Here is a 16109-nt window from a genome sequence, read left to right as displayed (position 1 = left end):
GCTGCCATCTACTGAGTCAGACCTTTGGTCCATCTAGCTCAGTATTGTCTTCACAGACTGGCAGCAGTTTCTCCAAGGTTGCAGGCAGGAGTCTCTCTCAGCCCGATCTTGGCGATGCTGCCTGGGAGGGAACTGGGAGCCTTCTGCTCTTCCCAGAGCGGCTCCATCCCCTACTAAGGGGAATATCTTACAGTGCTCACACATCAAGACATCTCCCATTCAAATGCAACCAGGGTGGACCCTGCTTAGCTAAGGGGACAAGTCATGCTTGCTGCCACAAGACCAGCCCTCCTCTCCAATTCTGCATTTTGAGGGAGAAGGAGAGAGAGAACAGGTCAGGTCGAAGGAAGACAGAACTCCCTCTTCAGCAGCAAGTGGGAGGAAAGGTTGACGCATGGCCCTCAGCGTGCCGCCGAGGGCAGGGAGTGGAAGGGCCGCACCTCAGCATGCTGCCCTGGCCGTGGTTGGGCCTCGTGCTGGGCCTGGTGGAGTGACAGTTCCAGTGCCCAAGAGGCCAGTTGCAGAACTACCAGGGGGCAACGGTTACCTTGATGGCCCTCTGCCCCACCGTTGGCCAGCTCCTTGTAGAGCGAGTCCTCCTGCGAAGGCCGCACAACTCTCCCCTGAGTCCAGAACGCCTCCAGCTGAGACTGCAGCTCATCTATCTGGTCCTGCAGCTCCTGGGTAACACAAGATGCCCAGTCAGGGCCACTCCAGAAGAACAAGCCACCCAAGCCGTTTGTTTTAGCTCTTGTTGCACTTACATGTCTATCCTGCTCTTCATTCCCCCAAGCAGCCTCCAGCAGGGCACATAGTTTGTGTTTATCCTCACAACCACCCTGTGAGGTAGGTTGGGCTGAGAGAGAAGTGACTGGCCCAGAGCCATCCAATGAGGCTGTGCACACAAGCAGTCCTAGCCAGGTTAGGGCAGCCCCACCTGGGCAGGGTTGCTTGTGTGCACCACCGGGATGAAGGCCGGTCCTGGTAGTGCCTCTGTGGCAAGCCAGGTTTTTTAACCTGGGCTAGAGGGTGCGAGCGTGCCCTCCAACCCGACGCTGGGGTCACGTGCCTACGCGGGCTGTGTGCAGCCCAAACTTACACAGAGTAGGGCGCCTAGAGTGCTCAACTCCTGGGGGAGTCCTCCAAGGATTCCCCCAGGAGTTGAGCGCTCTAGGAGCCCTACTCTGTGGCATTGTGGGATTCCTGGAGGAAGGGAAAATAAGTCCAATTCCTACTGCTCAGAGCAATGCGGAGTGCGTGGGTGGGTGCTAGAGTGCTGAAGAGGATTACAACGGCCATCTGGGGGGGGGGGGGAAGGTTCTCCAATATTGCAGATGGGTGGAAACGAAAGAACTGTAGTTCGCTTAAGGCCACCTGAAGATGTCGTGGCAGGGCGAAAATGGGAATTAAGGCTTTGCTCATTCACAGGTTTAGCAACCCTGCGAAGCCATGCTGCCTTGAAGGGAAAAGTGATCCAAAGACAGTCGTTCCAGTGGTAGCCTTAGAAGTCTGGAGACGAGGCACGTGGCACAGAAAGCCCTGCTCTCCTCCACCAGGGCTCGGTCCAGCACACTTACCCTGCACTGCTGTTCATATTCATTCTTCATTTGCGCCAGCTGCTCCTTCTGCAGGAAGAATTCTGCACTGCTGGGGTCAAGGTCGCCAAACTAGAGGGAAAGGGCATGCAAGGGCAGCCTGGTCAATTCGTTTCCACACTGGGAGAGGACGGAGGTAGCCCAGAGCCCCAGATCTAAAGGCTGGATTTAAACCGAAGGCTGGCACAGGGGTTTCTGGGCCACTGGCCACAGGAAGCTGCCTTCTGCCAAGTCAGAGCCAGCTTGGTCCATCTCGCTTGGTACTGACTGGCAGAGGCTCTCCAGGGCTGCAGACAAGTGTCTTGCCCAGACCTAGGGAACCTCCTGCAGGCAGGGCAGGGGCGCCACCACGAGGCTGCAGCACCTCTCCCCAATATGAAGTGACTCTCTCTTGAGTCAGGGCACCCCGTATTGTTTATGCCAGGGGTTCTCCAGGTTATGTCCCCAGATTTATACACGGCTTTTCGACAAAAGGTTCTAGTGCTTTACACAGAAAATATAAATCATCATCATCATCATCATCGACATAGCAATACCAGGTGATGACAGAATAGAAGAAAAAGAAATAGAAAAAAAATCACAAAATACAAAGATCTACAAATTGAAATTGAAAGACTGTGGCAGAAAAAGACGAAAATAATCCCAGTGGTCATTGGCGCCCTGGGTGCAGTTCCAAAAGACCTTGAAGAGCACCTCAGCACCATCGGGGCCACAGAAATCACCATCGGCCAACTACAAAAAGCAGCTTTACTGGGAACAGCCTATATTCTGCGACGATATCTATAACAACTGACAAAAAAATTCTGGCATCCCAGGTCCTTGGGAAGGACTCGATGTCTGGATAAAACAAACCAGTCAATAACACCTGACTGATTGTGTAAACAAAAAATAATAAATAATAATAATGAGGAGGAGGAGGAGGAGATTCCTTGTCCCTAAAGGGCTCACAGTCTAAAAAGAAGCAGCAGCAGCAGCCACTGGAGGGGTGCAGTGCTGGGGTGAGGTAGGGCCAGTTGCTCTCCCCTGCTAAATAGAAGAGAATCGCCATTTTAAAAAGGTGCCTCTTTGCACAGTTAGCCACAGAGGACTACAACTCCCATCACATCCAGCCACAACAGCCTTTAGTGACTATGGCTGAGGATGGTGGGAGTTGTAGTCCAACAACATCTGGGGACCCAACGCTGGGAACCCCTGGACTTGAGCCCACTTGAGTGGATGAAAGCTTCCACTGCAACGGAATATACTAGGGACGGAAGCTGGGACCTCAGGCATGCTGGAAATGGAAGAGGGAGGCACTTATGTTCAATCCAGGGAGGACAGGTCTATCAATGGCTACTAGTCTGAGGGCTATAGGCCACCTCCAGCCTCAGAGGCAGGATGCAGGGGAGCAACAGCAGGAGAGAGGGCACGCCCTCACCCTTGTGCTCCCCAGAGGCATCTGGTGGGCCACTGTGAGAAACAGGATGCTGGGCCTGATCCAGCAGGGCTGTTCTTATGGGAGTGGACTTCTCCCCCGGTCTCCTCTTCCTCAACTGCAAAGCCTCCTATAGCACAGAGTGCTGTTCTATTTCCTATCACCAGCCTGCTGGTCTACAGTGGGGCCCCACACACATCCCTGACCCGCACCCCCCACCAAGTGCCTCTGCACTGCTGTGTGGTCTTGCCATGGCAAACACTGGCCCATCCCAGACCTGGCACAGTGGCAGCTTTTAGAGCATTTCCATAGCCCAGCAGTGATATGCCAAGCACATTGCCACGCCTGTCAACATGTCCCTATTTTCTCATTCCCCCTGAATGGGGAAATAGGGACGTGTGGGCAGGTATGCAATGCTAGCCTCTGCCTTCCTGTTTGTTTTGTGCTCCTTGCTCATTAAAGGAGGCTACCTCGGGGCAGTGCTCCCTGCAGCAGGGATTCCCAGATGTTGTTGACTACAACTCCCATAATCCCCAGCTGAAACGGCCTTTGCCAAGGGGGCTGGAGTCAACACCACCTGGGAATCCCTGTCTCAGGGAGCATTGCTTGGTGGGGCTCTTAATAGGATCACAAGCCGTGGAGGAGACTCACCTTCTCCGCTAGCACGTTTTCCAGGTTCTTCTGCAATTTGCTCGTCATGCTTTCGGATTTCAGCAGCTTCTCTCCAGTTTCCAGGAGCTCCTTCTCCAAGCGACTATTTTCCTAGAAGGAAGCCAGAAGGCCTTTTTAAAAATCAGGGCAGTCACAAACAAAATATATATATATTAAAAAATCAAAACTGGGCTCCTTGTCCAGGCAAATGTATTTATTTTGTTACTGACTGGTTTATCCCATCAGGCCTCTAGCGAGCTTGGAGTGGTGTACTTGGTTCACTACATTTTTATCCTAACGACGTGGAGAGGAGGGTCAGGCTGGGAGACGGTGACTGGTCCAGGATTACTGGGCAAGCTTCATGGCGGAGAGGGGATTTGAACAGGTCCTAGTCTACCCGTGACGCCACGGCAGATCCTCACTTCAGGTTCTTGGGGAATTCTAGAAGTCCATCAGCTCAGAAAAGGGTTAGCTAGATGGTTCATGCTTCCAAACAGGAGAGGCCTCATCCAGATGGAGCTTGTTCCACCGCTGAGGTCCAGTCAGCATGGACCTCCCATGGACCACTGTGAAGGCAACTGGGCAACTGGGGGCGGAGGCAACTAGGGCAGGGAGGGGGCAAATAAGAAGGAACCTAAGGGAGGAGGAGAAAAGAGACCTGGCCCAGTCAACCCAAGGGAGGGGCCAGAGATCAAGACCGAGAACATCTTCTTAAGAACCAATATTCCACGGGGGCACAGAGTAGGGAAGGAGAACCTCCCCTTAGGAATAATAGCACAACAGGGGCAAAAATTGGGCCCCTATGGCTGTGTGCACCCTTCCTTCCATTTAGGACGAAAAGAAGGCAGCATCCAGCCATTAGGCACAGCTTGAGAATGCAGGGACCAGCCTATACAGTGTTAAACTCAGGTCCTCCCTCACCCCACAGCCCACCTCCCCAGAGCCCAGACAACAGAGGAACAAATTCTAAAGGCAGGGAGAAGGGATCTGGGGGGATCTGGGGAAGCACAGCCCCAACCACTATGTGTGCACCGCCATCCCAGTTGGGCTCCATTTGACTCAGTCCTTAGGAGGCTTTCAAACACTGATCAGCTTTGCTATCATCAGGACTGTTACTCCCGAGTTTTAGATTTACGAAAGGGGACTTTTTCCCCCCATGCACTGCTTGGCCCCTGTTGGGATGTTATTATATTTAACCTGAGCTCCTGCCAGAACGGCCTTTGAAAGAGAGAGAGTTTCTGCTGCCACTGCCATCCTCCACCTTGGGAATCAAGGAAGTCTGCAGACATGGGATAAATTGGCACAAGAAAACATATGTTTCCCCCCTTTCCAGTTTCCTTTAGATCTACCTGGAGGAAAAATAGTGCCCGATTAAGAATTCTTCATCCTGTATTTTAAGCTTTTGTTGGCAGAAGGGGAAAAAAGCAACTTCGTTTATTTCCATTACCAAATGCCATCAAAGTCAGGAGAAATGCATGCACATCCATTGGCTTTTAGGTCAAGTGAAGAATCTGGGTTCCCTTGCTGCCACCTGCTCATCAGTGTTCCCTGTAACAGGGATTCCCAGATGTTATTGACCACAACTCCCATAAACCCTGGCTGCAATGGCCTGGCCCTTGCAGCCGCCCATTATGGGATTTGTAGTCAATAACATCTGGGAATCCCTGTTACAAGGAAGACGGGTGCCCAGGCGACAATGGTTACCTTGAGAGTCAGAGTAAGGTGGTCACGGAGTTCGTTGCCTTCGGCTTTCAGGTTCTCCATCTCCTCTTCCAGCTCTGCTCTCTGCTTACTCGCCTGCTGCTGGATCTGCTCTCGCTCTTTCTGGAGCTCGTTTTTGACAGCAGCAACGCGCTCTTTGTACTCCTCATCCAGTTTCCTGTGCACAGAGATTGAGAAAGGTCAAGGCTGCAGTTTTCAGTTCATCAGAAACCAGAGGGATGTCGACCACATGCACACCCAGCTTCAGCCTTCTTCCATCTGTTGGGGAAGCATCCCAACCATGCCAACACCTCAGTGAGCCAGTCAGTCACTCAGTGGAACTTTGGACCAAGCGACACGTTACAATAAGCAAAGGAGGTCCTAACCTTGGATTCCCAGGTGGTGTTGGACTACAAATTCCATCATCCCCTGCCACAATGGCCTTCAGGCAAGGACATCCAAGCATGTGCAGTTGAACAGCATGTGCATTTCCCCCCACCCCATTTAATTCTGTCTCCATCTTCCTTCCTTCCTTCCTTCCTTCCCTCTACTGCCTCTTCTCAGTCGAATCTGTGACTGTAAGCCCCTGGAGATATAGCTCTGTCTTTCTGTTGCTGATTGGCAAGACTCCTTGCCCACTGGTGGTGGTGGTAATAACGATTTTAACAATATTCTGTCAAAAATGTATATCATGCTTTATCTTAGAAAAAAGGTTACATATTTTATAAAGGAGGCAACTAAGGGGCAACTTGATAGAGGTCTATAAAATTATGCATGGGATGGAGAAAGACATTGTTCTCCCTCTTGCATGAAACTAGAACCAGAGGTCATCTCATGAAACTGGTTGCCAAGAAATTTAGGACCAACTAAAGGAAGGACTTTCCCACAAAATGCATAACTAACCTATGGAATTCTCTGCCACAAGATGTGGTGACAGCCAACAGCCTGGATGGCTTTAAGAAGAGCTTAGATAAATTCATGGAGGACAAGTCTATCAATGGCGACGAGTCTGAGGGTTATAGACCACCAGCCTCAGAGGCTAGATGCCTCTAAATACCAGTTACAGGGGAGCAACAGCAGGAGAGAGGGCATGCCTTCATCTCTTGCTTGTGGGCTCCCCAGAGGCATCTGGTGGGCCACTGTGTGAAACAAGATGCTGGACTAGATAGGCCTTGGGCCTGATCCAGTGGGGCTGTCCTTAGGTCTTTATGTTTGTAAGAGAGTCATTGCTTTAAAAGCTGCATCTCTGTCCAACTAGCCGGGTTGGATTTTTAACATTCAGGGAACCCCTGAACTAGACATGTTAAACATTCAACAGTTTCTCTCTCTCTCTCATGCTCGGTGTCTGTCTGTTTGTTTAAGCAATAGCAGCTTTCAGGGGTCCTAATGGGAGAGCTCCTCACACCAAAGACTGCCCCTCTTCCAAAGGGCCCACTTGCTCCCAAATGGGCTATGGGTCCTTTCCACAGCCAGAGGCCGGCAGGGCAGTTGCCCAACTTCATCAGATGGCTGCTTCCACCAGCAATAGGAGCTTCCAACATTTTGTTCTTAAGAGACTGCGATGAGAAAGAAAATAGGCTCCTCAGACGGGCACGACCTACCTCAGGTTGTATTCATTCTGGCGTTCAATGGCAGCGTGGCGGTCATCTACTTCAGAGGCCATGAGTGACTTTACTCTCTCAGCTTTCTCCAAATCTAATCGCAGCTTTTCCTTTTGCCTGGCAACTTGGTCAGCTTGTTCCCTGACAAAGGAAAACAATTCTCAGTTATCCACTGGACTCTCCAGGCGTCTCTGATCCCAGAGAAGAAGCCTTGCCTCTAGGTCTCCAGCCCAGGGCATAAACTCTAATACAAGCAGTCAGCTTGCCTCACCTGGGGGGGGTTCTAGAAATACCTTCATCCAGCTGGTCCACCCACGGCTTCAGAGACTATCCAGTGCTTAAAGGAGCTGACCACACCCCTGTAAAGAAGCTGTTCCTTCACCCACTTAACTGCTGCATAGGGTTTTGCAAGTGTTTTGTAAAACAAAACACATGAACCCTAAAGTCAATGAGGTTGGTGCCTCAATTTGCAGAGTTTGGTACCTCAGCACCCAGTGAAGAGAGTCAGTTTTTACCTTGATTGAGAGGACAGCTGGTCTTGTGGTAGCAAGCATGACTTGTCCCCATAGCTAAGCAGGGTCTGCCCTGGTTGCATATGAATGGGAGACTAGAAGTGTGAGCAGCACTGTAAGAGATTCCCTGCAGGGGATGGAGCCGCTCTGGGAAGAGCATCTAGGCTCCAAGTTCCCTCCCTGGCACCATCTCCAAGATAGGGCTGAGAGAGATTCCTGCCTGCAACCTTGGAGAAGCCGCTGCCAGTCTGTGAAGACAATACTGAGCTAGGTAGACCAATGGTCTGACTCAGTATATGGCAGTTTCCTAAACGGAATTTGGAGTTTGCCCTGGGCTCTTTCAGATATGCATTACATGATTTTAACTGATGGTTTTAATAGTCCTCATGGATTTTAAGCTTCATGTATTTCACTTTACACAAAACATCAGCAATGGCTTGTATAGTAGCTAAGTAGGTGCAGGAACAGGGATGTTTACAGGGGGGTCTGCTGAAAAGCTTCTTTGAGAACTTAATGTCCTCTGAAGCAGTGAGTGGACCAGTTGGGGGAAGGTGTATATATAAAGTCCTCAAGGGAGGCAAGCTGACACTTTCTATTATAGTTTTGCCACAATGAACTGTAGATTATCTTCTTTAGTTCTTCTAATCACTGAAAGGTATTAGAACAATATTAATGATTTTAATGTTTACATGATTTTAATTGTTTAATTTACTTTTGATTTTGATGTTTTTGTTTTGATGTAAACTGCCTTGAGCCATTTTTGGAAGGGTGGTATATAAATCAAACAAACAAACAAACTAGACTGTTTATTACTCCTACCATCAATATTAGTCTATTTGGTTTTTAGTCAGAAAAATATGCAGTTGAAAAAAAATTGGGCTCCTTCTTTACGTGGGAACTGATAAAAAGTATGTAAAGTCTGAGGTAAGCTGGATTCTTGTATTAGAGTTCAGCTGTAAGGTACAGTCAGTGTCTTTTGATCTCTTAACTTCTGAGGGATTTGGGAATATGCCAGGTTGTTTTTTCAACAACTTGCTCGTGGTTGTAACTGGCTTCTAGTCATGGTGTTGGTGCATAAATGTTGTTTTGAGTTTGGATGGTTAGGTGGCTTGCTCCATACGGGCCTTGAGTATGTTTTGTTGCAGTTTTGTAAATCCAGCTTGAGATATATTAAGTATGGTGACGTAAACGATTATTTGTAAGTTTGTTTTTCTTTCATAGAGCCCTTGCTGAAAAGAAGAGGCCAGTAAAAGTACATTCCAGACAGAGACATTTGATGTTTCCTCTCCTCTTTCATTTGGATTGAGAGACTGGAAAACAGATTGGGAAGAACCCAGTTTGACTCTCACTGCTACCATGAATTCATTCGGGGGCCTTTGACAAACCACTCCCACCCAGCCCCTCCCACATCTGCAATAAGGGGATAACTGTACCAGCCCGCCTTACAGAGCTGTTGTAAGGATTATTCGGGTCTCAAATTTGGGTCCCCAGATAATGTTGGACTAAAACTCCCACCATCCCCAGCCACAATTATTATACAATGACCAAAGGCCAAGGGAGTTGTAGTCCAAGAAGATCTGGGGACTTGAGTCTGAGAAACTGTGGAGTACAAGATAACTGACAAAGTACCCTGAATGTTGAAATTGCTACCAAACAGCCAAGCTTTTTTTTGGGGGGGGGGCACCTCTCTGTGGGCTTGCAGAAACAATAAGCTATTAAAAATATACAAATATTTGCATAATTTATCTAATAACAAAATTCAGCTTTTCCTGCTGGAGAATTTGGAGGGGGAGGGTTACCCCTTCATTAGGGAACAAGCTGACCTGGTCATCTAAAAGTTTAAGGGCACAAATTGAGCCCAGTTTCCTTGAAAATGAAAATAAAAACTTACATCAAATGCCGGATCTCTGTTTTGAAGCTGGCCAGCGTTGCCTGATAGATCCCATTCTTTGTGATGAGAAGTTCATTTTCCAGGGCATGTGTGAGCTCAGCCAGGTTAACTTTCCCATCCAAGCTGAAATCTAAGGCCTGTCGGGAAACAAGCCACACAGTCAATCATTCAAAAGCATTTGTCTTCTAGCTGGTTAGAGCTTTTAAGCAACTATTCTAACTAGTTATTTTCATTCTGAACGTGTTGTGCAGCAATACGGCACTCCAACTGCAGCGGCCGAGTGGCCAAGAGACGGGTTACCTTCAAGATCTCGTGGCTGTTCTCTATTCCCTCTTCATGCCATGCATCAAGGATCTGGTCCACTTCAGCATAACCCAGACCATCATCCAGACTGGAGAACACCCGGAAGCCGATTGTACTTGTCATTGCCGATGGTGTGATAGTGCGCCTCCCACTTTCATCAAAAGACTAGAACGGAGCAGCGGGGAGAGAGATTTAGCACAACCCCAAACCCTCCCACCTGGGAAATTGGGTAACTTAGCCCTGATGTGGTCAGGTGACTGCCTGGTCTAATGGGGACACATCAGGCCCAGGAAGAAAGCTAGTCTAGGACCCGCCCTCCACCAAGAGCGTTTTCTTGAATGGAGGCCCAATCCATCACGTGAGCCTCCACTTTTATTCTGAAGTGGAACAATCCAGAGACAGGCTCATGACCCCAGTGAGGACTAAGCTGTAGACAGAGGTTTATTTTGCAGGATAACAGCCCTGAGTTGACCCCTTCTGAACCATACTTGCACAAAAATGATCTTGGCATTTGAAAGTTTTAAGGCAGAATCAATCTTACTTAACTGGTTTTGCGGTTGCTGTAGTCAGAACTGCACCATCTGTGGCCTTTGGGAGGACGCTGAAGGCACACCTATTCAGTCAGGCTTTTAGCTGATTTTTTAAAACTTTATTTTAAACTTGTTTAACTTTTTTTAAATTTATAGATGTGTTAATTGGCTGTGAACCGCCCTGAGACTTTGGTCATAGGCGGTAAAGAAATATGTCAGATAAATAATAAAACAGCATTTTCTGCCATTCTTGGCACTTGCGGCTGACAAGCTTGTGCTGTTGTGATGCTGTCCCTCTTGGTCCCTTTCCCCCACGTCCACTTTGCCCACAGTCCTTGGGCCTCATTTGGGCAACATGGCTGTCTGATTCTAATGGTGGTAGCAACTCAGGGGATTTTGTGGATAACGTGACATGGGACATCAATAAAATCACCTGGGCTGACACAGTCAATCAGACTCAACAGCTGTGTGTACAAATGAGGTTGTGGACTCTAAGGGCTAAGAACAGAAAGGGAAATGAGGCAGAGAAGAAATTGCAACCAGAAGAACAAAAATGGCATCAAACACCAGCAAAATAGTCCAAATATTAAACTTAAGTGAATGGTGGTTTTTGGGGTGGGTTTTTTTTTTGCTATTATGTTTAGCTTTCCCCAATGCACTACTTTCAAACACTGAAACAAGGAGAGGATTGGGCACAGCCGCAGTAAGTTTTACTGGTGTGAAGAACAGGGCCTTTTGGTTAATAACGAGGGGGCGAGTCCACAGTTTCTCACCTGCATGGAAAGATGCCGCTTCAGTTGCCTGTATGGGGTCGAGGCAGATGGTGGGAGAAGCTTCCCGATTTTAAACAGGCTGTAGAAAAAGTCTTCGATGCTCATAGTGCCTTCGTGTCCGAGGCTGTGGAAGACATCCTCCAGCACCTGGAAAGGAGCCGTTGCATCCTCAGAGAGGGCCAAGGAAAACAGCTGCTAGATTTGCAGTGCATCATGGAAGAATATGGAATTGGGGGGGGGGGTTGCAATGGATCTTCCACTTCAACAGCAAAGGCTGCATTCATATTGTTTTTAAAAAGGACATGCAATGTCAGGTACTCTTGTCCCTCAAGGGGGACTTCTGTATCGGACAAGCTTGATATATAGGAGTCAGTTTCCCCCCAGTGTCCCCTCTAAGAGGGATTCCCAGATGTTGTTGACTACAACTCCCAGAATCCTCAAGAGGAGCAGGGAGAAAGCTTGGCTGCATGCCATGGATCAAAGCCTAATTAGCACCAGAAAGGGGTGTGGCACTTTAGTTCTAGCCAGACCTTTGCTGGTGCGACTGTTCAGCACTGGGACAGCCTCCCCCTCAGTTCTAGTTTCCTGCCTAGCCCCCCAGTTCCTTGCCTGTAGCCTTATCTGCCTCTGTTCCAGCCTTGTCTTTGGCCCCACTTTGCTGCCTCATCCTCATATGACCCTCTTTGCCCCTGGGGATGGTCAGCTGACCCCTAGCTTTAATGTGGTCAGCTGTCGCCGTGGTCCAATGGAGATGCTTCAGGTCCTCTTAAACCCTCACCTCCAAGTCCGCCCAGCAGTCTGAATAGCAACACAGACCACCTCCCCTTGTCTACGGTGGTACCCAACCACCAGCCTGGCTCTGAATGCATCATCTGCCTCTCTTGGTACCCAGTCCTGGCCCATCTTTGGCCACCCCTTCTACCTCTTTGCCCTGGTCTGGCACCTGACCTTGACCCATCCTTGACTGTACTTCCTGTCTCTGATATTTGGCTCCTCAGCGACCACAGCCAGACAAACCCACTAAGGCCTGACAGCATTTGGCTCTGGTACAAGGAGAAAAGTGACTGCGCTTCTACCTCCTCTTTAGTAACTCCTCTCTTGGGGCCACGTCCCACAATCCCCTTCAGCACGTGGCAGCCCCTGGAGAGACTCCTCGGCCCACGACAGGAGCAGCACATTGTGACTGACCCTAGTCCACCTGGCTTGGAGTCGGGAGGCTCACTCAGGGGGTACCTGGGCGTCAATATTCTGCAAGCCATATTGTTCGCAGACGGAGACCAGCTTCTTCCTGTTCAGGTGGCCGTCTCTCGAGATGCCGAGATTCTCGCACACCTCGTGCAGCTTCTCTTCGATCCAGTCCTGAGTCGGGGAGACGTTTTGGCAGGCACTCAGATCGTCGGGATTCCAGAATCGCAGCTGGCCTGAAAGGAAAGGAATGAAGCTTGACCTTTTTCTTCTTCTTCTTTAAAAAGAAGAAAGACCAAGTACCAGGCATGGACTTTATTGACATGTATTATTTATTTATTTTATTTTAATTTTACATATTTTTATACCGCCAAAAACGTACGTCTCTGGGCCGTTTACAACAACATTAACAACAATATTGAACATTAGTTAAAAACAAAAACAAGAAATTTAACACACAACCATTTAAAAATTTTAAAACAATATTCTAAAACGACATTAAAAAAAATCAGAACAGTATCAGTTAAAAGCCTGGGTGAACAGATGCATCTTTAAAGACTCATCTTTTTAAAAATTGTCAGAGATAATTGTCAGGGATAATTTATATCCCACTCTTCCTCTGAGGAGCCTAGAGCAGTGTACATGGTTATGTTTATCCTCACAACAGCCCCGTGAGGCAGGTTAGGCTGAGAGATAAGTGACTGCCCTACAGTCACCCAGTGAGTTTCATGATTTGAACTCGGGTCTTCCTGGTCTTAGTTCAGAACTCTAACCACTATACCACGCACCTCTCCTGGTGCTCCAAAACATGCACTAATCTAAGCAGGACAGCACAGGCTGCCAAAAATGTGCCCTCTAGGCCCTCTACGACCTACAGCGATGGAACCGTGATCACTGAGAATGATTACGGCAAAGGCATCTAGGACTATGAATGATGCCAGTGCCTGGGCTGGAGCAGAATTAAGATTCCAAATTTGGGGGCTTCAGATCTGAATTTCTGCTTCTGAAATTTCCAGTTTTCAATGCAGAACTCACTAGCTAGCTACCAGAGGGTGCTCTCACTTTAAGACCAGCGTTGAAGCTCTAACGATTAAAACAGAAAACTTTAATAATAATAATAATAATAATAATAATTAATTTCTCACTCTTTCCGGCCCCCCACCTTCACAGTAAATCTGAGCTTGCATTCACTGGGAGTTTTAGCAAAAGGGAAATCTCCTGGAGAGTCAGTCTTGAGATAGCGAGCATGCAGTGTCCCCTTTGCTAAGCAGGGCTCACCTTGACTTGCATTTGGATGGGTGACTAAATGTGAGCGCTGTCAGATATTCCCCTCAGGGAACAGGGCTATAGCTCAGTGGCAGAGCATCTGCTTTTCACGCAAAAGGCCCCAGGTTTAACCCATGACAGCATCTCCAGGTAGACTCCCTCCTGCCTGCAACCTCGGAGAGCCGCTGCCAGTCAGTGTAGGCGATACTGAGCTAGATGGACCAAGGGCTTGACTCAGTAGAAGGCCGCTCCCTATGTTCCTCCTCCTATTTGAAAAATGTAACAAGGAAGCACGGGTGCTATTTTCCCTTCTTACCTTCAGCTTCATATTCTTCACTATCTTGGGATCTCCAGTGCTAAAAAGAAAAACCAGAGGAGAAACAACTTCTGCAATCAACTTTGTTCTTATGCACAAGTATGTTCATGCAGAGGAGGAGTTCAGTTAGCTGTCACAGCAACCACCACCACCAAGAGTTTTGTGGCATCTTAAAGACTAGACATGGATTTCTGGCAAAAGCTTTTGTGCCAAACCCACTTCAGTGATAACTCCATGCCTTTTAGGAAGTGTCTCTTAGTCCAACATCTTCTGCCTCAATATGTGGGTTACTCTTTCAAGTCCCACAAGAGGTTGCTGTTCTTTCAAGTGTTTAAACCAGGGACAGGCAACCTTGGCATTCCAGCTGCTGTTGGACTACAATTCCCATCACCCCAGCCTATTGTGTCTGGAGGTGATGGGAGGTGTAGTCCAAGAACAGCTGGAGTGCTGAGTGCCTAACCCTGGTTCAAAGTGATCCCATGACCAAAACAAAACAGGAACCAAGGTACAGGGATGCCTCAACACAGAGGTTCTCAAACTTGGCTCTGTCTCCAGCTGTTCTTGGACTACAACTCCCATCATCCCCAGCCACATAGTTTTGTTGTACAATAACAGCTGGAGACCCAAGTCTGAGAACCCCTGCCTCAATGCCATTATCTTTGTGGTTTCCCATGATTCCAAAACTCTTGGATTCAAAGCCTTCAGAGGACATCCCAGTATTCAACATCTCTGATTCAAGACATCTTCCCAAAGCTGCTTCCACACACTTGGAAGTGACTCCCCCCCTCCCGCCCCTTGGGTTGCTGCAGTTTCTGTGACAAAAGATCTATGTCAGGGGACCTCCAACTTGGGTCCTCACATCTGGGGACCCACGTCTGAGAACCTCTAACACAAAAAACCAAAGGAAAGTCTGCTCAAAGGCAAATGACAGCCAGGGCAAAATTAATGTCTGTGTGTGCACACCAGATGGGTCTTTTAAATACTTCTGTCTAAGTCGCCAAGTCTGTTGATCTTTGTTGGGGAGGGGCTGGGCCGACATTACTGGTGGGTTGTGGGGAGAGTGAGAAACATTCTCCCCACAAGTGAGGCCATGCCATGCCATTCAAAACTGGGGTTTCCCCCCCCTCTGGAACCGTTACAATTCATTGATTTTAACCTGCAAAGATTCTTAACACTATTCAACAGCAAGGCAAGGGCAGCTGCAGAAGAAATATCGATTCTGATGCATTTCAATACTCTCTCTTTTTCAAGGGATGTTTTCACTTGGCTGCCTGGGACAGATGGGGTTTGGCTCTTCCTTGCCAAAGCCCTAAGCAGATTCCAGGTGAAAACATTCCTTGAAAAAGAGGGAGTATTGAAACATGTCGGAATCGGTATTTCTCCAGTAACTGCTCCTGTGTTGTGTTTGAGGCCATCTCAGCTGATGTTGATCCTCTCTTTCAGGGTTCCCAACCTGGGGGGGGGGGCGCTCCAGATGCTGCTGGACTACAGGTCTCATCATCCCCAGCTACAATAAATTGTAGCTGGAGATGATGGGAGTTGTAGTTCAGCAATGGCTGGAGAGCCAGGGTGGGAACCCCTGATCTATTTCACTTCATTTTTCTTCACAATATTTCCATTTTACAGTTGGAATAAAATAAAATAAAATAAAAATAACTAAAAGAACTCAAATGCCTTCAACACCCTGGGCATCAATAAAATTACAACACATCAACTACAGAAAGCCACACTACTTGGAACACCACAAATTCTACAACAATATCTTTAATTTTTCTTTAGTTATCCTACCTAGACCCTTGGAAAGGGCCCAATAATTAAAGTACCAAATCCAGTCAAAAACATCTGGTAGACTGTGTGTAAATAGAATAAATAATAAAATAATATAGAAAAATAACAAAATACAAAGATCTACAAATTGAAACTGAAAGGCTGTGGCAGAAGAAGACCAAAATAATCCCAGTGGTCATTGGCGCCCTGGGTGCAGTTCCAAAAGACCTTGAAGAGCACCTCAACACCATCGGGGCCACAGAAATCACCACCAGCCAATTACAAAAAGCAGCTTTACTGGGAACAACCTATATTCTGCGACGATATCTATAACCACTGACAATAAAATTCTGGCATCCCAGGTCCTTGGGAAGGACTCGATGTCTGGATAAAACAAACCAGTCAATAACACCTGTCTGACTGTGTAAACAAGAAATAATAAATAAGTACTTTGTTAGCCGTCCCATAACAAATTGTTCTCTGGGTGGCTCACACTTTATAGCAATAGCAATAGCACTTCCATTTATATACCGCTTTATAGCCGGAGCGCTCTAAGCGGTTTACAATGATTTAGCATTTTGCCCCCCAACATTCTGGGTACTCA

The 16109-nt window shown here is 47.9% G+C and overlaps 1 protein-coding gene and 1 long non-coding RNA gene across 15 annotated transcripts in view; one reads left to right on the top strand and one right to left on the bottom strand.

Moving 5' to 3' along the window:
* NIN (ninein) overlaps window positions 1–16109 on the bottom strand; it is a 159714-nt gene that overhangs the window by 62780 nt on the left and 80825 nt on the right. For all 14 annotated transcript variants that reach the window (XR_008305432.1, XR_008305434.1, XM_053242503.1 and 11 more), the window contains exons 5-14: window positions 13739–13778; window positions 12205–12392; window positions 10972–11118; window positions 9666–9833; window positions 9366–9502; window positions 6963–7103; window positions 5365–5539; window positions 3661–3771; window positions 1578–1667; window positions 548–680 (exon numbers count right to left, since the gene is read on the bottom strand). Coding sequence is in view for 12 of the 14 variants with exons in the window: in XM_053242503.1 (XP_053098478.1) it covers window positions 548–680; window positions 1578–1667; window positions 3661–3771; window positions 5365–5539; window positions 6963–7103; window positions 9366–9502; window positions 9666–9833; window positions 10972–11118; window positions 12205–12392; window positions 13739–13778 (1330 nt within the window). In the remaining 2 variants the exon portion in view is untranslated. The remainder of the gene's footprint in view (window positions 1–547; window positions 681–1577; window positions 1668–3660; window positions 3772–5364; window positions 5540–6962; window positions 7104–9365; window positions 9503–9665; window positions 9834–10971; window positions 11119–12204; window positions 12393–13738; window positions 13779–16109) is intronic.
* On the top strand, window positions 8007–10454 carry LOC128321965 (uncharacterized). The gene is made up of 2 exons (XR_008305442.1): window positions 8007–8129; window positions 9617–10454. It is a non-coding gene; the product is annotated as an uncharacterized LOC128321965 (long non-coding RNA).

Source organism: Hemicordylus capensis, chromosome 1, assembly GCF_027244095.1.
Source record: "Hemicordylus capensis ecotype Gifberg chromosome 1, rHemCap1.1.pri, whole genome shotgun sequence".
In the NCBI taxonomy this organism is placed as follows: domain Eukaryota; kingdom Metazoa; phylum Chordata; class Lepidosauria; order Squamata; family Cordylidae; genus Hemicordylus; species Hemicordylus capensis.
Note: the sequence above shows the minus strand (reverse complement) of the source record. Positions and strands in the feature narration are given on the sequence as shown.